This window comes from Diuraphis noxia, unplaced genomic scaffold (genome assembly GCF_037042655.1).
Source record: "Diuraphis noxia isolate RWA-SAM2 unplaced genomic scaffold, SU_Dnox_SAM2 contig0002, whole genome shotgun sequence".
Classification (NCBI taxonomy): Eukaryota; Metazoa; Arthropoda; class Insecta; order Hemiptera; family Aphididae; genus Diuraphis; species Diuraphis noxia.
The window spans coordinates 34,166,788-34,191,055 of NW_028301712.1; the positions used below are offsets into that span (position 1 = coordinate 34,166,788).

General features: G+C 28.8%; 1 protein-coding gene across 1 annotated transcript; it reads left to right on the plus strand.

Moving 5' to 3' along the window:
* The first annotated feature begins 9,171 nt into the window (after positions 1 to 9,171).
* Positions 9,172 to 17,100, plus strand: LOC107165124 (UDP-glucosyltransferase 2-like). The gene is made up of 4 exons (XM_089220634.1): positions 9,172 to 10,520; positions 16,163 to 16,382; positions 16,461 to 16,680; positions 16,787 to 17,100. Exons 1-4 carry the CDS (start codon positions 9,681 to 9,683, stop codon positions 17,070 to 17,072), a joined length of 1,566 nt encoding a protein of 521 aa, XP_089076760.1. The 5' UTR covers positions 9,172 to 9,680; the 3' UTR covers positions 17,073 to 17,100.
* The last annotated feature ends 7,168 nt before the right edge of the window (positions 17,101 to 24,268 follow it).

Sequence of the window (24,268 nt, forward strand, 5' to 3'; positions counted from 1 at the left end):
GCTAGTTTAGATTCTCAATGTAGTTTTAAATTATTTCCCAAAACCAATTCGTCGGTTAGTAAATAATTATCCTAATCAAACTTATTACCAATCATTTTTTTTTACTCTCTATATAGGTAGTTTTTATTTGTGGTTGTAACTCAGAATTCAAATTTCTGAACACTTTCCGTCTAACGCCTACAATGAATTGCGATTGCAATAATTAGCAGACCATACAAATATTGATGTATACGATAGGTATATCAGTTTTCATTTAGTTAACATAAAGTATACTTAAGCCTTGAATGAGGTAAAATATATATTTAAATTAACAGGTAAAAGTTAATATTAAATTTGGATATATTTTATTCCACACAAAATACAAATAAAAACAGTACTGGAAAATATTTTTCATCACAAATTATGAGTATAAATAATATTTCTTATTCTTAAAACCTATTTTTTTATTATTAGAAGACATATTTACCACCTAAGCCACTGACTTATAATAATATTATTCAATTCACGTCGGTATGATGCAAATTATAATTTTCACTATTCTTACTAATATACAATATTATATTATTATATAACATCGCGTAAAAAAAAGTAATTATGGAATATACAATATACATTTTACCACGTAAAACCCAAGAATGCTGCTAATGGTTAGTCAAAATTGTACTGCAGGTATCTTTTAGTTTATTATCTACTCGCGATGTGGTGGGAAGTTAATGATAATTATCAACTCAAGTCAAGTTAAAAGAACACGTCATGATCGATAAGTTAGAAGTTAACAGTTATCAAATCATAAATTTAACTGAGTTTGAAAAAGTTAATCTATAGGTAAGTACTTTTATTACCTAATTGGTATGTGGATCACAAAAACTATTAAGAGTAACAGCGTTCTTTCTAATTTCCCAAGTATAATAAACAATTGTATTGAACATTTATCATAATGTACAGTTATACACCTATTTTACTTTACATAATTATAACATGATAAGACTATAGACATCTCAATATTAATAATTGAACAAATATTTATTTTTTTATTTTTTGGTGGAGTCTGACTGCCGCCCGACGAAAACTGGTCGCCGCCGGGTCACGGTCTTATTTTGAATAGAGTATACCTTATGACTTAAGATTAACACGGTGTACCGATCAGATTGTATTTATCCGTTAATCGTATGCCATAACGATAAGATGGTATTTCAGGCCCTACACTGAATATTGAACAATTAAGTTTTTGTACATATTATATTAGGTACATAAAATGTATACAGGATGTTCCGTGGGAATATACCCATTAGCCGTAGAGGGGACTCGTCGGCCTAATAAAAACCAGTTTTTTGCCGTTTTATCTATTAACTAAAAAAATATTAAAAATCATGAGATTAATGAAAATAAAATGTTGGAAGGTCAACATTTTTATCAAAATAAACTCTAAAAAATATGTATCTTCATTTTTTTTTTCAAAAATTAAAAAATAACTTTTTTATCAAAAAATTTAATTTAATTAAAAAATGTAGTTAAAATATACAATATTTACATATATCCACAATTTCAATCATCAATAATTAAAAATCAAAAAATATAAGTATACCTATATACTGTGTGTTCAATTTTAAAGGTAACAGGAAATATTTCGAACGCATGACCTTGAATTTGATTCGGGTTTTTTTTACAGGTACAGGACATATAAATACATATTTTTTTGATAAATTTAAATTTTTAACTTTTTTTTATCTGCGCAAATTTCTTAAATAGGAACCATTATTTTTGACACTGGATTTTGTCGTATATGCACCTTATTTCGATGATATACCTCTATCGACACTTGAGTTACCAAAAGACCATAAATTAACCGGTTACAATTTGGCTCTCAAGAAGGCGATATCGCTACCTTACTGTTTAGACTTTCAATCCTCAACGACCAAAAATTGATCGGTTACAGATCGCATTCAAGGAGTACGGTAGAATAAAATTATGTGACTACTCAAACAAAACATATATCTTATAGGTCGGAAACACTTTTATTAAAACAAAACAAACATAAAATAATAATAAAACACTGACAAGTCCAGATGGGTAGCCCGTACTACAATCGTCGTTTCACACGTACGATCATAGTACCAGCGTTCTCGCCTAAACGCTCAGCGACCCCCGGACTCTCCAGTGCCTGCGCGTACGGCGGTGTTATATACAGAATACAATATTGTCGCCTCAGCACATTTTGCTTCCTCGGCCCGACCTATGCTAGCAATTTATAATAAAAATATTCCCACTTATATTACATATATATTAAATAATTTTATTCCGATGACTGCAGTCTACAATATACGACAATTTAGATTGCTCTATTTTTTTTGAGCAACTTTGATCATTACAGTTTGTTGATATCTTCAAAATTGCCATTTTTATGACTGTCGAAAGTTTTAAATCAGTTAATTCGTAAATATCACATTTTTCAACGAATAAATTATAATGATATTTTTTTATAAATTCGATGTAATAATAAATACAGATTGTAGTTTTACTAAAAATAAATTGTTATAATAATACCTATAAATGTGTAATTAAGATTGAGCGTTGAAAAATAGGATATTTACGAATTAAACTGATTTAAAATTTTAGACCGTCATAAAAATTGTAATTTTGAAGATATCAACAAACTGTAAAGATCAAAATTAATCAAAAAAAATAGAGCAATCCAAATCCAGTGTCAAAAATAATGGTTCCTATTTATGAAATTTTTATTTTACTGCGAATGTGTAGATAAAAAAAAGTTAAAAATTTAAATTTATCAAAAAAATATGTATTTATATGTCCTGTATCCTGTAAAAAAACCCCGAATCAAATTCAAGATCATGCGTTCGAAATATTTCCTGTTACCTTTAAAATTGAACACACGGTATATAGGTATATATATATATAAATAATTCATGCTAAGTGTTGCCAGTGGGTGGCTTTTTATTCAATTTCTCACGTCCTGTCTTCTCTTAACACATAAGCTTATTATACATACTTAATATATAGACTGTTTATTTCTAATAAAAAATTTTTAAAAAATTAAATACATGTAATTTTTGTCTGTGTGACTCTAATAAAAAAACAGATATATGATATATTTATTATATCAGGAGATATTGCAATGTGTAAATCCTTGCGGCACATTCTGTATATACATTTGTAGTATTTTGAACTATTTTCATTAAAAATTATGATTTAAATTCATTACATTTATTTTTTAAATATTATTATTCTACAATCATTGGGTGGGACGTAATTGTATTTATTTATTATTAAATATAAAATATTTAATAATTTAAAAATAAATTGAAGTTTTAAAATTTAATCAAATAAATAAATCCTTTATCAAACTGTATAATATTAATTTTCATAATGTTTTAAAAACATTTTGAGTGTGGTTGTTAAACTTAAGGACCACTGGCTTATTTTACCACGAGCATCGTAAATCCAATGATCATATATAGATACGTCAACTGTGTTTATTCCGTAATAACCATGATAAATTGAACAATAACCACTGCCTGTCATTCATAATTCATAAAGTTATAAAAAAATAAAATAATAAATTCGTCCTCCAAACCATGGTGGTTGTTCTCTAAACACCTATATAGGTACTATAGGTAAGTAATATACATATTATTAATAATATTTTAACCTGGACATTATAATATTATAATTATTGCAGGTACATAATATTATACGATACAATTTACATAGTGTCAAGTAATAAATCTAAAAATTAATATTAGTAAATGTGTAGTAAGAAACTATTTGGACGAAACCACAACTAGACAAAAAAAACAACATATGGATGGAGTGAATAAACGAAATAATTTCTTTCTCGACCTATTGCAATTTCACCGCTCATAAAACACTCCACATAACATAATATTATTTTAGGACGCTTTTGCGTCGCATTCTTACCCACGTAGCCCGTTTTGTACGCGATCTCCGTCACCAAAGAAATGTTATACGACTCCTCTTATTCATAGTATTATATTTTACTCACGTATCCTAGCCCTGTCTTCATACAGAGTGGTCCATTTATAAACTTAAATGGTTAAATTAATTTTAATAAACTATAATTCTAGATGTCTATGACCTAGCAAAATATTAAGTTTCCTATAAAATATCATTTTTATAATATATACCATCTTACTAAAACTCTTTAAGAGCCACCATTTGAAATAACAGATATATAGAGTACCACCCAAAAAGATATAACAAATAAAACATATAAAAGATATGATTGCAGAATGTCATATCTTTCTTTTACACACTGTATACTTATTATCCTCAACATGGATATAATATAATGAAATATACAATTATACTCTATTTTTTTTACAATTTTTAATTTTTAAACGACTACAACAAAGCTTTTAGTTTAACATAAAATATCGAAAAAATACATCTTTGAAGTAGGTACTAGGTACCTATACTTTGATTCAAAAAAAAAGGTTTACGTCTGTGCTCGACAGCTGGAGTTCATAAAATCAAATTCGGAAATTTAGAAAAATTGTCACCCTGACACCCTGTAAGTATACGTCTTATTCGGTTGCTGCTACTATCGATGCAGATGGCGTCCAATTCTTATTTGATATATATTTGTATGTATAAAACACTCGCAGCGCTCTCGTCGCAACAACCATTGGTACCTATTGGTATAATTATTACATCAGCCGTTTCATTGTATACTGTGATTGTATGGTATGTATGTATACATTATTATATAAATTCAATTTTCTATCTTAGATCAAGATCCACTTTTACTTTTTTATTTTTTCGCCTTCCATGAACGCCTGGCGATTTCTTTGTTCACTGTACTGTACACAAATTCGCAAACGAACCAATTTCAATTCCATTAGAAACGATAAGGCCAGTTCATCCCTTTTAAGACCCCGAACAAAAGTTATAGTGCGTAAATTTATAACGTTCAATGTTTATATTTAAAATATAAAACATAAACCAAATAAATCCTAGATGCTATATAAAACAAATGATGGCGGTGGTTGGTTGTCTAATGTCTATTTCATCTATAGTGGTTTCGACGTTTATTTTATTTTCTATAGTACCTACCTTTATAATTTGGGGATATAATTTTTTATTGGGCTTGCATCAAACGTTAAAATTGTCATTCTGCATGTAAATAACTATAAACATGAATCATGTTTAGGCTTAAATAATGAGAAGACTTCAGACAATATAAGGTAATAAGGGACAATAAATTAAGCTATATAGAGTATGATATAAACAAAAATCAAATTTAATATTTGGGTGGATCATATAACTTGATAATTATACGTCCTTGGGCTCGTGGGAAAAAATTTCGGATTGGCGTAGCACACCCATCTACTTTTTTCCAAGTAATTACCAACAGGACTGATTTTGTGCATAATATGACAGTACAGTACACCAGATTTATAACATCGTCCTTTCCAATCTACACCTACCTTGCAAATACTTTTTGGAACAGTCTAAAATGTTAATTTAGGCACAAATTTTTATATACCTTATACAATATAATTTAAATAGTTAAATACAAGTTACATGATTATGTTCATAACACATAAACATTTGCAGAACAAAATGTTAATACAATTAAATGAAAAACTACCTAGATAAAAAATATGCAATCACACTCACATCTATAAATATAATTGCAAATTTTTATTTTTAAAGTTAAATTTACATTAAATTATAATCTTATTATATCAAGTAAATGTATCATTATAATATATACATTTGACGATTTTTAACGACGAATATTGGAATAACACATAATGCCTTATTTCCGGATCGATAATTTCATTGTTGGTACCTACTTAGTGGTGGTTATTGTAATAATTATTTCAAAAATTAAAATAGACATAGGTATAATGTGTATGCATGTATAAGCTAAGAAATAAGTATTAAAGTATAACAATATTTAAAATCGTCGATTGTTGACGTTATAAGCTACCTTGAGATTTATTCTACTACTGCAGTGGATTAAACGTTTTAATATTTAAACAATTTAATTTTATAGTCGAGTACGGTATATATCTTCTTAAGTTAGTTAAAGTAAAAGTAAGTTAAACATACAACGTTGCCATTAAATAACATTACAATGTCATAATAGATACACAAAGTATGTAGGTATACGAACGAATAAATAAATTATAAACTATATTAATAAATCCGGCACACCATCAGGGATGCGAGATTTATTTTTTTTTTAAATATGGGGCATTTTAAATAATTTCAATAATTATTAATTTTTCAATCATTATTTAAATATTAAAATGCTAAATGATAATAAAACATTACATTTTTTTAAATAATTTTAAAATAAGGTGCATATAGGACGGAGGGTAAAACACGATTGCGTACGTTCGTTATCGGCGATACACGATTCCGTACGATTTTACCTGTTTTTTAACTACACGATTGCGTACGAAGTTTTAAGCGTTGTTGCCAATTTTCATAACGGTATACAGAATCCCCACAAGGGGGTCTGGTGGACCTTGAGTACAGGGGCCCGAATACTTTAAGGGCCGGTGGGCCCGTTGAAATTTATTTGTAATTTTTGAAATTTTAGTAGAAATACTTATTTTATATTAATTAATATTGTAAAATAACATTTTATGAAATATATATATTATTATATAGTCATTTAATATTTAACCATTGATTAAGCTGAGCTCAAAGCCCGCAAAATAAAATTTTAACTTAAAAAAAATATATTAAATATAAATTAAAATATAGGTACTTGTTTTTTTCTTTTCTAATTTAGATAATATTGTAATAAAAAAAATAGAAAAGACATTATTAACGTTGGATTGCTTATGAACGAAATAAAAATGATTTTTTTAATTTTTAGTGCTTTTTTTGGATTTTTGAGACTTGTTTGGATTTTTAACTATTTCTGAATTAAAATCGGTCTTATTTTATGAAATTATATTTTTTTGTCAATCGAATTATCAAGTAAGTTGTAAATGTATAGATTAAGTAAATAGAACGATTACGCTGATGCAACGTCCTTTTTTCACATAATTTTTATTTATTTATTTATTTACGATAATTTTATTAAAATAATAATTGACGATTTATTTATTTATTAATTACTTTTATATTATTAATTTAATCTCATTTTATTTATTATTTTATTATTTTTTTTTTTTTTATGTATTATTATAGAACTGTAAATGTATTCGATATTTATTATATTATCATAACATATTATATTATATTATTATTTATTTTATATACGATGAAATTGGTAAATTTGACAACGTTGCATACAATTTCATACGCAATCGTGTTTATTTTTTTTTCTGAAAGGTACTTTTAACCCATTTACAAACATACGCAATCGTGTTGCCAAAAAGGACAAACGTACGCAATCGTGTTCTACCCAGGACGGATTATCCAAATTATGGAACGAAAGTGGTATTTTGGACCATTTCCATTAGACCGATATGCTTCTTACAAATACAGGATGAATGGGATTCTCACGGTAGGTACACATAAATAATATCATATCGTTTTATAATCCTATTGAAACGTGTATAAAAGGTATAACGCATAATCTATTCCTGAAGTGACGTTTACAAACGTATAAGTTTGTAAATTGTGATGTTAATGTTCAGGAACCAATGGACCATATTATTAGATAAATATTTAAATGAATACAATTTTGCAGTACCTACACAAATAGTAAATACTTTATTACTTTATAAGGAGATGTAACAATAGTTGATATTAATACATTGATACATTTGCATATAGTTAAGTACTCATTAATTATATAGATAGGTACTGCTTATATTGAAAAGCTATAATAGTTTAAAGAACTACCTATAATATCTGATTTATGAACAATCATAATGCTTACATGAGCATAATTACAAAAAATTAAAACAAATTATAGGAAATAATATAACGTAGATAAGCCCGATAAGGCTATAATCTAACATCTATAAATTTTTTTTAAAATAATAGTAGTTGGCATATTTTTTAACTTAAAATTACTATTATAACATTTTTATTATCATAACAAATTATAATTATTGGACAAGCTGTTAAAAATTATATTATGATGATATTAACCATAGACCATAACCACAATAATAACCCTCAAAAAAATAATCTTTTTCATAAACTCAAAAATCTTTGATATGTGCGAGTTAAGTACCTATTAATTAACTATGTGTTGAAAAATAAGATATAAACACCCCCCCCCCCACACACACACACACAGATCTCAAAAAATAATTTAAAAAAATAAAATAAAAAAAAATAATTTTTATAGATATTATATATGGTAAATAAGGTAGGCGGAAAAAAAGCCTAGAAAAAAACCTAACGGTAAAAAAGCCCACGGAAAAAAAGCCCAGAAATATAAATACACTTATATACCGTTTTACCATTTTATTCTTATAATTTTTTGTTTTTTACTTTTTTGAATGACAACATAGAGTTTTAATTTCATTATATATTTAATATCATAGGTTAGGTTAGGTAGCAATAAATATTTATACTATAATTGTTGTTATTTGTTATACTCTTACAGTCGACTGACCTGCTGTGACTATTATTATTATTGTACCTATGACTTTATATTGTACCTAATATTTTTGTATTTGAGTATCCGTAATCCGTATATAAGATTGCCTATATTTGTTATACTTTTTTCCTTGGTGTGTTTATTTTTTTGGGCTTTTTTTCCGCGATTCGGTAAATAGTATTATGAAGATATCACAAAATGTGATAGGTACTACGAATACCTATTATTAGGTTATAGCAGGCAGATACGTCATGTTTGATGATGGGTCAGAAACATTGAAATATACACAATTATATTATATTATACATGTAGGTTTGTAGGTACATAGATAACATTGTACCAACTCCCAACTAATATCACGTATAACATTATATTTGCGTTCGTTATCATACGCATGTTCTAAGATAAACATTTTTTATAACGGTAATAATATTACATTGCGATCAATGATCACATTCAGCGTGTAGGTAATAATTACCAATAATTTCCAGTTGCATAACTTATAAAATTAGATGATATTGCATCATTACACACGTCACACGCACATTTGCCGGTTTGTTAGATTAATGATGTATACCAAGCACTGAAGCATATATATAGGTAGGTACCAATATTATGTACCAACTGCCAACCAATCAGAAATCCTTGAGTTCTAGTCGTACCTACTGTCATCCTATGCGTTGCATATCGTCGGGTCGTCATCGTAGTCGTCGTTGTCCGTTGCGAAAAGCGCACGTCTGTCTATATATTTTGCGTTTATCCACATATTCATATTAATCAATCAATTTTACGTTTATCCGCGTGTTAGGATAATTCAGAAAACAAAATGAACGCGTCTCGCTTTTATACACCAACTGAATAATAATTATTTATTAATCGACGACATCGAGATGTAGTGGCGAGGTGAAACTCGATGAACTCTTCAGAGGCAAGTCTAATTATTCTAGCCGACCGAACCCGGTTAAAGGCATTTACCGTCATACTCCTAATTGCCTTTCGTGTAAACACTTAAGTTAAATACTAAATCGTTACACTCACCCATCACTTATCAACTCATAAAAGAAGTTCACCTGTCACTACCTTTCGGTTACCTACTGGAGCGTCGCGCCACAGTGACGATATGCGGTGGTTACCGTGGTCGTTGCAATCGGTGGTCACGCTAGCGGCCGCGTTGGCGTGCGCTACGGACGCCGCGAGGATATTGGCCGTGGAGACGATGGCCGGCGTGAGCCACTGGAACTTCATGAGCGGCGTGCTGCGGGCGCTTGTTGACAGCGGACACACGATCACCGCATTCACGCCGTTTCCGACCGCTGACGGCGACCGCCCGCGTGACAACTACACCGAGGTGGACCTGTCCCGGGAATTGCTGGTCGCCCGCGACAATCAGTTGGCGGACATCGTGCAAAAGTGGCGCACGCCCGTTGGCCAAGCGTTACAGTGGGCACGGCGAAGTCGGTACGTGTGCGACATGGTCTACGGCCACCCGGCGATGAGGGACTTGCTGCGGTTGCATCGCCGGGACGGCCGCCCGCCGTTCGACGTCGTCATCGTCGAGCCGTTCTTGTCGGATTGCGTGTCGTACGTGGCCGGCCAGTTGGGCGTGCCGCTCATATTCGCATCGGCGTTACCGGCCATCGGGTTAATGGAACGCTTGCATACTGGCCACGTGCCCAACCCCGCGACCGCGTCGCACCTGGTCGCCGGCCACGGGGTTCCCAAGACGTTTGCACAGAGGCTGACGAATTCAGCGCTGTTCGCGTACAATGACGTCGCTATAGAGTACGCGGAGAGAGTTCTCAAGTGCACCGATCCCAAAGAGTACGATACGGCGCCAACCGTCACTACGTCTCTGATGTTCATCAACGGCCATTACGTCAGCGAACCCCCCAACCCCGTCCTGCCGTCCATCATCCACGTCGGCGGCATACACCTGAGACCACCTAAAGAGTTGCCGGAGGTACGTATACGCCAGCGATAAGTGACATGTTAAATTTTTTTTTAAAAGAGTGGTATAACATTTTCTTACTATTTTTACTATTTTAGACCACGTTATACCAACAAAAAAAATTGTATTCTTACATTCGCCTGCCACAAACATTTTAAAATAAGAACACCGCAAGGCGTCCATTTTTTTGGTGGATAATCATTATTTAGTTGTTGTTTCTTCCTACACCAGTGCTAGGTGCTAGATATTTTAATAAACGTATAGGAGTAGACAATTATTGTATGTTTTTTACTATCAGGAAAATAGGAATCTCGAAAAAGAACAATTTACTATTTAGTTTTTATAACTTTAAAAAATGATTTATTATTTTCATCAACAAATTAAAAAATTAATTGACCATTGACCTACTTTCAAGTGTTTATAGTAGGTGTTAAAATAGTGTTGTTTACCAGTCATGAAACTTTTTTAAAAAAACATGTTTTTTTTTTTGAGGACTGGTTTTTGATAACTAATTACCTACCTATTTGTAATTAATAATAGCAAAGTATAATAAAAATAAAACTTGATCTGACTAATCGGGTTTTTGTTTACCCGTGATTTACAATATACATCCGTGAAGTTGGCTCTACAGCTTGTTTAAAATTTTTGAAAATTATGCTCAGAGTTAGCAAATAGTTTGAAAGAATTCGTAAGGCTATTTTTAGAGAGTTTGCAAGTATAAATTATTTTAATATCGATGATCATCATTCATCATAATTTTAACGAATTTAATTAAAATTCTAACTTCAGACGCTCATAAAAAAAATATTGTAGATTTATATTCAACGTTTTTTTAGTTCCCACTAACAGGAAACTTATGATAGAAACCGAGTATTACAATTTCTAGTTCTTTTTACCAAACGAACTATTTTTTATCGACATTAATTAAAATTAAAATTAAAATATTCTCACGCCTATAAATAGCTCAATAAGAGTCAAAATATTTTGAAAAATGTATGGTATATAGAAATTACTATTTTTAATATTCAATGGAAATTATTATACACGATTACTTATAACCAAGGCTAGGATTTGTATGCAACAGCATGTTTTTTTTGCGACTTCTGATTATTGATTTTGTCAGTAATGTCCACGAATCATCTCATGATGATATGAATGGTGGTGTTTTTATTTTGCATGTTTTTGCATATTTTGGATAAAATGCATATAAATGCATATATTGAATAAAATGAATATTATTGCATATTTCGATTATAAGAATGCGAAAAATGCATGTTTTATAGTATATTTCGTAATTAATATTTATAATTTAATATTAATATTTTTTGTAATCGCTTTGCTATAATTATTTTTTAGTAGAATGCAAATTAAAAAAATTAAAATTAAAAAAATATTACTATTTCATATTTAATTCTAGCTCTACTGATTAAAGTATAAAACTTGGTTTTTTTGTCAAACACAAATTTTATTTTTATAAATACAATCCTATGGTACAATAGGTATGCGATTAAAGATTGAATAGTTTGACGGAGAAAGATAAACACAATTAATAAAAGTATGTCGGTCAATATAAAATCAAAGATAGAAATTAAAATGCATATTTTTGCATATTTTGGTAAATAAAATGCATATTTTACAATTTTTATTGAATACAAATCCTAGCTCTGCTTATAACTGTTGATATAATGGGGATAATTTTAGACTAATGAATTTTTAACTAAGGTCAGAACCTCCGAAAATCATTGAAATGAGCCAACGCACAAGCCTGAGTTATTCGTCTATAAACTTGATATCACGATTTAGGATATTATGTTAAATCGTATTGTATAGTACCAGTACGTATAGGTAAGTTATAAACTTGTTTAAATTACGAGGAGACATATGGAGACGGAGTCCCTTTACTTTTTTTTAAATATATTAATGCGTACCCATTCTAAATAAACATTAAGACATTTAAATATTGAGGTACGCAGATTTATTCCAACTATTTCATACCCCTTTCAATTTCTTTTCAAAATAAAGAACTGCAGGCGTTATTAGTAACGCCTTGGCGTAAATCGACCCATGATAAATAAGATTGTATTACTTAATCACATATTTTTATTATTATCATCAAACTTAACTTGATAGATAAAACATGAAATAATAAAAATTATCCGAAAAAACATTTAAAACTATAATTTTTACTTTATTAGTATATTAAGAAAAATTAATAGACAAAAAATAAGCCAAATGGTGAGTATACCACTGGTACCTAACGCACTGGTCACATTCAACAACGCAAAACCGCAGTGTAGCCGTACAAAAATATGTCCTGGCGCATCGAGATTAATGACTCGCAAAATGGAAAGGATGATAATGATAAAATATTTTACGTAGAGTGTGAATTATTGCAAGTTGATATTGTTGTTTATAAACGATCCGTTTTACTATTTGTGATTTAAGAGAAAATAACTGAAATAATGTCATAAACAAAAACAAATTTGATTGAGTAATAAAAATTGAAAATAATTTTTTTAATCACTGTGGGAAACATACGTCATGGCGTCATGCTGAAATACTGAATATATTAAAATATTTTATGATAAGTTGTGTTATCTTAGAAATATTATTTGAATTTAAATTAACAATAGTCATGTTATATATGTTCAATTACTTATTATTAGTAGTTGGTATCACCGACTAAAATAGGGAGAGCTGGAAATGAGTAACTTTAAGTGTTAAAGTGTCTTTTGTGAGGGTAGGTATGGGTGGGACGATAATATGTCGATATCCGTTCATTGCTGCAGAGTGCAGACATCTAGCGCTAGCTGAGTAAGTACAGTAAAGAATCAAAAAACCTATAGAGTAAAATCTTCTTTACATTTTATACATTAACAATTTTATATAGTTAATGTTGTTAATTTAATAGCGATAAATTAAGTGTTTTTTTTTTTTTTAAGACGTGTCTATATTTATATTTAAAAATCAAATGCAGCTGAATATTATACAAAGTAGATAGCATGTTTGATAATAACATGTACTAATTTTGATAAAACTAAATACATCATTAGCTTCCTGAGATAGTAATTATCTATAATCATACACAAGATATTTCAATACGTTAACTCATCACCAACTAAAGTTATCAATTATCAATCACTAAAATGAACCCTTTGAAATTCGACATCGATACTGTAGCAATTTTCAATGTTCATGATATCGATTAGTGTCGATAATTTCGTTGATCACTGTTGGCCGTTGGGAAAGAATACGTTCACGTTATATTTTTAGAACAACGCGTGAGAATATCATTCTCATATATCACATAAAACGTAAACGAAATTCGTATTTTTAAGAAACTTGCACTATTTTTATGTCGTTTGTCGCTTTTGTTTTTGTCGTATATAATATATATATATATATATATATTTTTTTTTTTTTTAATATAAAAATATAATACAAGTATACTTAAATAATATGAGTGAATAAAAACATAAGTAAAAAATATTAATAAATAAAAAATATCATTTAACACTTAAATGCATCATCTGATAGAATATTTATAATTTAAATACGTCTCCACTCCAATTTTCGCCAAGAATAATTATTGGCACTCAACGAAAAACAAAACTTTTTAAACATTCTTTTTGTGTTTAAAGCCAATGTAGAGAAAATTATATTTTGAATTTTAATGTCTTAAATCAGTTATAAACTTAATTATTAATTTCCATTAAGTACTTGAATAGTTTTGTAACTTTGTAAGTTTTAAAGTAACGTAAATACGTGGACAAAAACGATGAGATACTTTTTAATACCTATTTTAAAATGTATAGGTACCTACATTTAAGAGTTTAGTTTTTTATTACTTATTATATTTCATTATACCAAAGTGCATTATAAAAACTTTTTTGAAAACCATCAAAACATGTTACGTATAGCCCGTATAGGTAGGTACTATTTGCTCTTATTATTATGTAACTACGGTTTTAGAATGTATACCTACATATTTATTTCTGACAAATTTTCTGTAATTATTGAAATAACACATACTTAAGTGCATATTAAATTTGATTGGGTAGTTCTCAACTTATATAATGAGAATTAACATAGGTAATATATATTATATATACATATAAGAGTATAAGAATAAAATCAATTTAATATATTATATTATTAAGTTAATTCATAGGTAGTATATTATTATTTAAAAGTTTATAACCATAATACAGCTGATTATCGCAATGACTAACACAATAATAAAATAATACCTACCTATCGTCTATTCGTGGCTCGTGTCATTTCACTGTACAGTCATTACATTATTATATGACGAAATACGTAAAATAATATTCAATTTTACATCGCAGCGACTAAAAACTACTACTTAAGATAATATTTTTTAAAACAATTAAAAGTAAAAAACTTAAACAAATGTATGTAATTATATTAAATGTAAATGTATCATCTATTTGTTAATTCAGTAGATTTTGTTTAATGTGGACAGATTGGGGCCAAACTCACTTGCTGACTTTAAGTGGTTTGCCATATAAATACTGAAATTAGTTAGTTAGTAAACATTTAAGTATATAAAATAAATGGACCAAACCGTTTGCCGTATTACGCGAATGCCCACATTGGTGGAATCCACTGTGCTTTACAGGTTTATTTTAGATTCTGAGAAAAATGACGAATATATTTATCTTGTAGTTATTGGTTTTTTTTGTGTCATCGTCTCAACGTACTTCTCCAAGAAGTACTTATTTTTGTTTTTCAATTTTGACTTTTGAGTAGAAAATCGGATGAGTTAGTTCTTTATGGAATCAAAAATAAAGGATTACATTGTCAAGTACTTTTATAAATATTTGGGATAAACAAAATTGTGGATTTAATTAAAGTTCGATCATACACTTTGAAAATGCTACAAGGTTCTTCATAAGTCATAAGTTGTAATTGTTAAATTTTAAAAAGAAAGTTTGGCCTAATTTTAACCGAAAAAATTGTATTCATGGTGTTTAGTATATTAAACAAATATAAAATAAAATAATATTATACCTTATAAATTATAAGGTACAATATTATTTAAGTTCACATTTTAAATTATAATGTCTATCAAAAAACTATTCTTATATATTTTTTAGATTATTTAGTTATAGTTTAAGCTATTTATTACCTTGTTTTAAATTAATTATACTTTTAACAATAAGAATTGAACATTTTATGAATTTTAAACTACAAAATAATTTGCAAATTATCGATGGTTCAAAATTTGAACTTTAAAGGCTTATAAAAAGATTATCGATCTTTAATATTTTTCGAATGCAATCATAATAACTTATGAGGTATATCTCGTGTTGAATTTTGAAGAATTTCGGCCCAACGAAAAAAAAATATTGGCATTTATATAAAAAATAAAAAATATATAATTTCAAATTTCAAATATTAATAGTTCAAAACGATTCAAAGGTATCTGAAGTTAAATTACTGTTGAATTTGGTTAACTCAAAATCGTTTTCATCTCAAACTTCTTCCCGGTCTCTTCAAATTATAGTTAGCCAAGTTTGACTGTAATAGGTAGTTAGTTAGGTACCTTCATGATTAAACATTATAAAGTAAAATAATATTATTAATTACGCTAAGGTTTAAAATATAATAATTTAATGTTATGATTTCAGGATATATTAGAGTTTATAGAACAATCTTCACATGGTGTCATTTATTTCACTTTTGGTTCAACTGTTAAAATGTCTTCAATACCAGAACACATTAGAAATGCGTTTATTGATGTCTTGGCTCAAATTCCTCAGAGAGTTTTATGGAAATATGAAGATGAATTAGAAAATAAACCCAAAAACGTAATGATGAAAAAGTGGCTTCCCCAAAGAGACATTCTTAGTAAATAAATTATAAAAATTTTAAAACTAGGTATTGATTTAAATTTTTTAAATTCTTACTTGATTCTATACTCTTTAGTGCACCCTAAAGTTAAACTATTCATCAGTCATGGTGGTATATCTGGATTATATGAAGCCGTAGATGCCGGTGTTCCAGTACTTGGATTTCCTTTATTTGGTGATCAATATAGAAATATAGATAATTTAGTCAATGCTGGGATGGCGATCTCCGTGGACTTATTATCTGTGTCTGAAGAAACATTGTTAAAACATGTTTTAGAACTTATCAACAACAAAAAGTAAAATATAATTAATAATTATAATATGATATTAGTGAACAAAATGAGTAAAAATAATTTAACTTGACTAGGTAGGTACCAAATATATATTTATTATTTTCTATAGGTACAAGATAAATGCTAAAACTGCTTCAAATGTATTCAAAGATCGACCGATGACACCAGCACAATCGGTTGTTTACTGGACAGAATATGTTCTTCGCCACAAAGGTGCACCACATTTAAAATCGCATGCGATTAATCTAACATGGTATCAATATTACTTATTGGATGTTATTTCTTTTACAATAATTTTAATTTCTGTAGTTATTTTTGCAATCTACAAAATTTTAAAAAGTATTTATAAATGCATTTCAAAATGTTATCATAATGTGAAAGCAAAGATCGAATAAACAATAAACTAATACCTACGAATAATAAGTGATATTACAAAAATATCGCCTACAAATATTATTTCTATTCTTCTGCATTTGTTTTTTTACGCATGTCTATAGTATCATATCAATGTAATATATTGATAAGAATCTGTCAAAATGACAAAATCTGCAATCTTCCTAACCAAACCTTTATATGCTACCTACACCAGGAGAGACGAGCAATTTTTCTAATTACTAAACCATGATCTTCATTGGCGTGGATAACCTTTTTGAAGTAAAACTTCTTTCTTGAGGTATGGATGGAGAAAAAAATCGTCACGAAAAATGAAACGCCACGAAAGAATGAAACGTCACGAAAAAATGAAACGGTGTATGAATGCGTGTGTATGACTGCGACAGAAATCGCTTGAATGGTTAAATGTTATATTTATATATCCGAGTGTGATAGCGCTTCATTTGCTTAGTGTGTTTCTATGTTTTTTCAATTCTACTCTCCTCTTTGTGAAAAAAAAATGAGGTTACAAAAGTGTATTGGTAGTGTTATTGAAATTTGTTTGTTTTTTTTTTTTAATTAATATTTTCAGAGTGTTTTTTATGTGTTTTTTTTCGTACTGATTTTTTTCACTCCTTCCCTATCTCACTTATGATTTAACGGACCTAATACTTATGAAAGAAGTTTTACTTCCCCAGAGTGTAACTCACACACTCTAATTTTTTTTTAAGCTCATTATTCTCTACGCGTGCATTATTGGGATATAGGTACAATATTATAACCTATATTATAAATGACAATAAGTCTTATATTAAGAAACATATTATCATTATTTCAATTATTATTTTAACTATTAATTTATAACTTTAATATTAAATTATAACTTTGAAGCTATAATTAAGTTTCACCGAAAAATTGATAAATTCTAATTACACTGTTGTTTTAACTAAAAAAGAATACAGATAGGTATGTGAAAAAAGATTGTCGAAAATCACTTAATAGTTGGAAACTAAGCTGCAGTTTCTATGTAGATTCGTGGAATAATCTGCATAACATGCTTAATATACGCAAAATCTCGAACTTAAAAATGTTATGTTATTTACCTATTGTAACATTCGTTACACCTTATATACATATACATATATAAATATTATACCTACACTTAACACACACTATATGATTGACCAGTACATAATATACACACTCAACACTTTTCTACCCATGCACATAATTACTTATTATTAAAATGACACACAGCAGTTAGTTCGACGGTCACCATCAACAGGAGCGAACTCACCAATACACTAATCAACAGCCATCTACATTAGTAAAGTATTATTTTTAATATAATAATTAATATGGATCTATAAACCAAACGTGTCTTATTATTGATAAAAAAAACCTCATACACAGTGCTCTAACCCCCAGCTATACGGAAAACTTTTCCATAAGGAATAGAAAACCTTACCTGAATAACTAATATCGTAACAAGGTCCCCTGACCACGTTACACTATTTTTATTATTAATTGTTTTTTACCTTATTTATGTAGGTACCTGGTACAGCTATACCATTATAGGGAATTCGGGTTTTTATATGTTGTTTTATAAAATATACTACATATTTAGTACCTAAAAATAATTATACTTAAAAATGGTTCGCCAGTTTAAAAAAAAGTCACGTAAATGTATAATATGTTTAACTAACCCATATAAATCTCCAACTTTGTTTTAAAGGCTGGAAAAAACACACATCGACACATCTAGTGGTTGAGTTAAATGAGTTGCATTTTGAGTAAACATAAAAATCAATAGAATCCTTACACTGTTGTATTACTTCCAGATTAAATGAGATGTTAGATTGTCTCCTATTAATACTTTTCACCCAATCAAACGGTTTGTACGAGGCAAAAATAAAGTGAAATCCCATTCTTTGAAAGTGAAACTTCTATCCGTCCATGTGGTGTACAATTATATCTGGTTCCTTTTGAACAGCAAGGACTTTCACAGCATGGAGATCCTTTGGTCCTTCATTTTTCCAAGACTCCCACAAATTGTTTGACTTATAAATAATATATGGCGGTAATAGAATACCACTTGCTGACCCATATACCATTATTGTGCGAACACTTTTAGAGTGGTTTTGCACTTGAACAGGATATTTGGTACCACGCTTGAATAAAATTTTTTTTTACCTGGGTCATCTTGGAGGTTGATCTCATCATAATTAAAAATATTATCAGCAGGTATATCTTTTAATACTGAAGACAAATTATCAAAATATGAATTTATTGTAGTAGGGGAGACTTCCGTACGACATCGAGAAATGTGAGAAATGTTTGTTGTGATTCTTTGGGTCAGAGTATTGTATCTTTTAAACTAATTCCTTGCCCAATCGTCACCTGGAAGATTATCCTTACATTTTTGTATTATTATCCCTCTTTTTTCTATTGATGTTTTTGCAATTAATCTAAAACAAGATTATTTTAATTACTTTTGAAACTAATTGTAATATAGACAAATTGTGTATGTTAACCTTAAATCCATTAAAGTTAAAGCCTTAAAGGGAATCCCCAAACACCACACTTTGATACAACAGCTACCATTTTTTTTTTCATTCTCATGACTAAATATTGGCTGCCCTTCAGGTTTTTTGTTGTATTTCCAATTAAAACGATTGTATAATGTGCCTTACGGAGTTTTATAAATTGTACCCGCTTTTAAAATTAAAAGTTCCCCTTCAGCAACTTTTTGAAGAGCTTCTTCCACAACTTCATCTCTAATATTAGCATATGGACGACTACCCATTTTTTTTATACACATGAACCACTAAAATAATCTAAATACATGTAATATATACATAAATAAGATTATCAAAATCACCCCAACAATAATATCAATGTCACCTCACAACAATCTACTACACTTAATTTTTTACAACATATTGAACGAAAATCGCATAACATATAGTATGATTTGAATCATGATGATATGTATATATAAATTAACTTAAAAATACTAGTACTAATTAACTCCCCAAATTTGGGAAAGTCAATGTTCACATGGCAGTACTGGTGTAACCATAATTATACCATTACTACGCTCTTTATACAACAATCAAGCTTTCGACTAGTACCTATTACTTTCAAGTTGCAATGAGTACAAACACTTGCATCGAGCACCAACAAGTAGTTCTATTTTACAAAAATAAAAATGTTGTCTTAAAAATATCTAACGTATCTAAATTATCTAAATTTTTTTTTTACTTCTTTTAAATAGTATCAAATACTTCCTTCAAAAAATTTTAAAAAAAAACAACTATATTTCAGACATTTTAAACTCGATTTTATAAAAATTGTGGTACTACCTAATGGTATAATTAAGCAACCCACGTACCACCACACGTGAATATAAATCGATTTTCACAAAATTGAGAATATGTAAAGTAGGTACCTACAAATGACGAAATTAGGACAGTAGGATAACAAATCGATCGTTACAAATTAAATAACAACTGTTGTGATATTTTTCGACTTAGATAATTCTTAATTTAGTGGAACTGGGGTAACAGACCTACTTATAGCACTACCTAAGAAGTACCTTCCTACTTACTAATTTGATATATTTTCTGAGCGGAGCGATGAATGCATTTATTTTATAATGATGTATATTAGTTTTAATTTTTTGTATATGTCATACCCTTTAGGGGCAGTAAAAAGTATCGATTTTCTACTTCAGCATATTTTCTGGTAGGAAGTGAATTTAATTGGTACTTTAGAGGGTCAAAAGTAAAAAAAATCCAATAGTTTTTAAAAATGTCCGAAAAAAAAAATAAAGAATAACAATAATCTATAGGCAAACCCATTCTTCAAAAAAATCGATTTTTTATTTTATGGTGTAGTTATAACACAAAAATTAATAATATCTTATCCACAAAGCCTATATACAGTGCGTTCACCAATATTTAGGTAACACTCGATTTGTCGGCCGAATTGTATTAGAATAAATCGATTTTTTTATTACAAGCTAGTAGTACCTACATAAATACACATTTTTAGATATATTTCAAATTTTTAACTCTCTCAGTACGCGCATGCACAACATAACTTGCATTTTTTTTAAATGGCAGCCGGTATTTTTGATACCAAATTCGGATAGACTGAATTTTTAAGTCATTTTGACCAGTTAGCCATGGCTAAAAACCAAAATTAACTGAATAAGAGCCATTGACATTTTTATATATAAACCATTTATAATTATTAATTATAGGTTAATTTTGAATATTTTTTTTTAAGGGTTAAGGTCCGCACAATGCGGCGCTAAATAGTACGATATCCATATGCAGGTGACGGTAGTGATACAATTGAACTCATAGTTTTATGTGAAGCAAACCAGATCGGTACGTTATTAGAGAGTTTTTGTACACCAGTTAAAAACTCTGTTAACGTTACTTACCAAAACATGTTTGAGCGCATGCACTCCAAATATCAGAAGAAAATGTATTTGGATTATTAATGATAACATTTTTATTGTAAAAAACTGGATGTACGAATATGTAATAAATCCATTATTATTATACATATTGGTTTTAAGATATTTATTGGAAATCAGGATATTTTGATTAGATAATCGGTAAATGTAAAAAAATTATTTGTTGAATACACTTCAAATACAGATCATCATAAGTTTAAAACAAAATAAAATAATATTTTAGATACTAACTCAATATTCACAACACCTATTCAATTAATCCTCGAGTTAGACACATCAAAATTGTTTTAGGAGTTTAGTTGTATCTACATTAAATAATAATGCTTATGCTGTACATTTAAAAACCTAATTTATAATATAGTTTTTTTTCGAAAAACTCTCATTTAAAAATATTGATCTCCCGTCTAGATCTTCATGGTCGTACCTCGTACCTACATGAAATTTGAAACATATTATAACACATAAACTTGCTTAATGCTTCACTCAGAACTTAAAATAAATAATTCAATAACAAATTAACTTACAAACCAACTAAGCCATGCAACGCTAGAGAACTCCACTATTTTCTTTTTTAAATTAAATACATAACTTTTCATTTTATTTTGTTTCGACCAACGCTTTTTTTAAATTTTCCCATTTTATAAAAAATGTAAAATTTTTTGATTTACAAATACTAAGTGCAACTATAACTTTATACTATATAACTGCAAACTATATGCTACTACGGACCCGGACATTTTGGCGTGGCCGTATTGGCGTAAAACATTTTGGCGTAATACTATTTTGTTATTAAGTTCTGGCGTATATTTAAAAGTAATAAGAATTTGAAAATGTATGATATAAAATGACGGTAGACTAGAAAAGCAGACTTATGTGACTGTATATCTGTCGTCTGTGCGGGTAATCAGTAATAAGTTGTCATAAAGTTTAATATTTACTAATCAGTATTGTAATCGGCAATAGCTCAAATAAAGAGTATTTTGAGGTCGAGGTATATATTTTTTTTAAGGGGAATAGCTCAAAATATAAGTTGTTACTAAATTATACACAAATTATATTTATATTTTTTATATATATGAACTAAACTACTAGACTATTGAGTATTGACTAAAGCACTAAAGTCAATTACTTTTTATTTACCTATATGTATAGTATATACATTTATATCAATTGATTTTTTACTCCACCTACTTCATCAATTAATAATAATTATGCATAATGATTATTACATTATTATTTATTATATTACTCGCACGTACAACTGCTGATATACTAGTCATATTAAGTCAAAACTTAACGCCAAAATAGTCTTACGCCAAATTAGCCATACGCCAAATTGATTTAGGCCAAGTGGCCACGCCAATACGGCCACGCCAAGATGTCCTAGATCGCCTATTAGAGGCAGAGGTATCCCCGTTCATTTTTTTGAGAGTATACTATAATATCATCATAATATATAAACATTTAAAAACAATAAAAATATTTTTCTGATGGTTTATAGGAGTAAAGCCAATAAGAGCGTGTCAATAATATGGAAAGAATTTTAAACCAAATTTTTCTATACATTGCCCTTATATTACGCAGTATACCTGTAATATTGAAAAAAATTCTTGAGAATATACAGCGTATATGTAGTATACCTAATTGGAACACCCCTGATTATAGGTACACTAAAGAATAAAGATCTGGTGATCGACGTGATGGTTTACAACAAACCAAATATTATCATAACATAAAGTATTCTTAGTTCTTATAATACTTGAGTGTGAATGCGCGAGCACCAGGTACACATAAAATATAGTCAGCGACGACGGCAATAATTATCTTCGACCATTATCGGTAATATTCGGATTTTAATATTTTCTTATTATATGAAGGTAATATATTTAGATTTCCGATAATTCGTACGCGACGTATCGATGTAGCGATTATCTTGACAGCGAGCTAGATAAGCGTTGCGCACTCGCATACACGTGTCACTCGCATACACGGTCACACGGTCACAATGAATTTATTTCGTAGCGAAATGTTGTAAACCAAAGGCCTAAACCCTAAACGAATTCCAACTTGACGGCTTGAGTTTTACACCCATAATAATTTTGAAACAACTTTTGTTTTGTTGTTTAATCAACTTTAGATCCTTCGAGTCACATTTTTAATTTATTATTATTAAAGAGAAAAACCCTCATTTGAAATTTAGAAAAAAATCATTTATTTTTTATTTTTCTGATTCGAATAATTCAAAATAAACTGCACAATTAATTTAAATGTGTTTTCAAAATTATTATAGAAGTAAAACTCAAGTTAGTACGTTGGAACCCGTATAGATCTATTTTACTCTAAAAAGCTGTAGTGTGGAATCCCCTTAACATACTACTTAAAACAATACCTATAATTTAAATAAAACATACATTTTAGTTAATTTTTTTTAAAATATTTTATAGTTAAAATAATGAAAATGTTGATAATCCAAAATCCAACATCAAATAATCATCTCTATCAAACAATAAAAAATACTTTGCAATAATCTTAGGATATAAATAATTTAATAATCAATTACAAAATTAGGAACCTAATAACATTATTTTATATTAAAGTTTTAATGTGTGATCATCCTACCAAATAATTTATGTAAATATTTTTATATATTGTAATAATTTGTCACCATAATTACGTTCATTAAGAATAATTAATATAAATATTGTATCCTTTTTTTTTTACTAGATAAAA

Bases quoted from the DNA above. Each gene is read 5' to 3' on its own strand.
- LOC107165124 (XM_089220634.1), top strand. From the start codon at position 9,681: ATGCGGTGGTTACCGTGGTCGTTGCAATCGGTGGTCACGCTAGCGGCC. The intron at 16,383-16,460 runs GTAAATAAATTA...TATACTCTTTAG, and splicing joins TCCCCAAAGAGACATTCTTA to TGCACCCTAAAGTTAAACTA. The intron at 16,681-16,786 runs GTAAAATATAAT...TATTTTCTATAG, and splicing joins GAACTTATCAACAACAAAAA to GTACAAGATAAATGCTAAAA.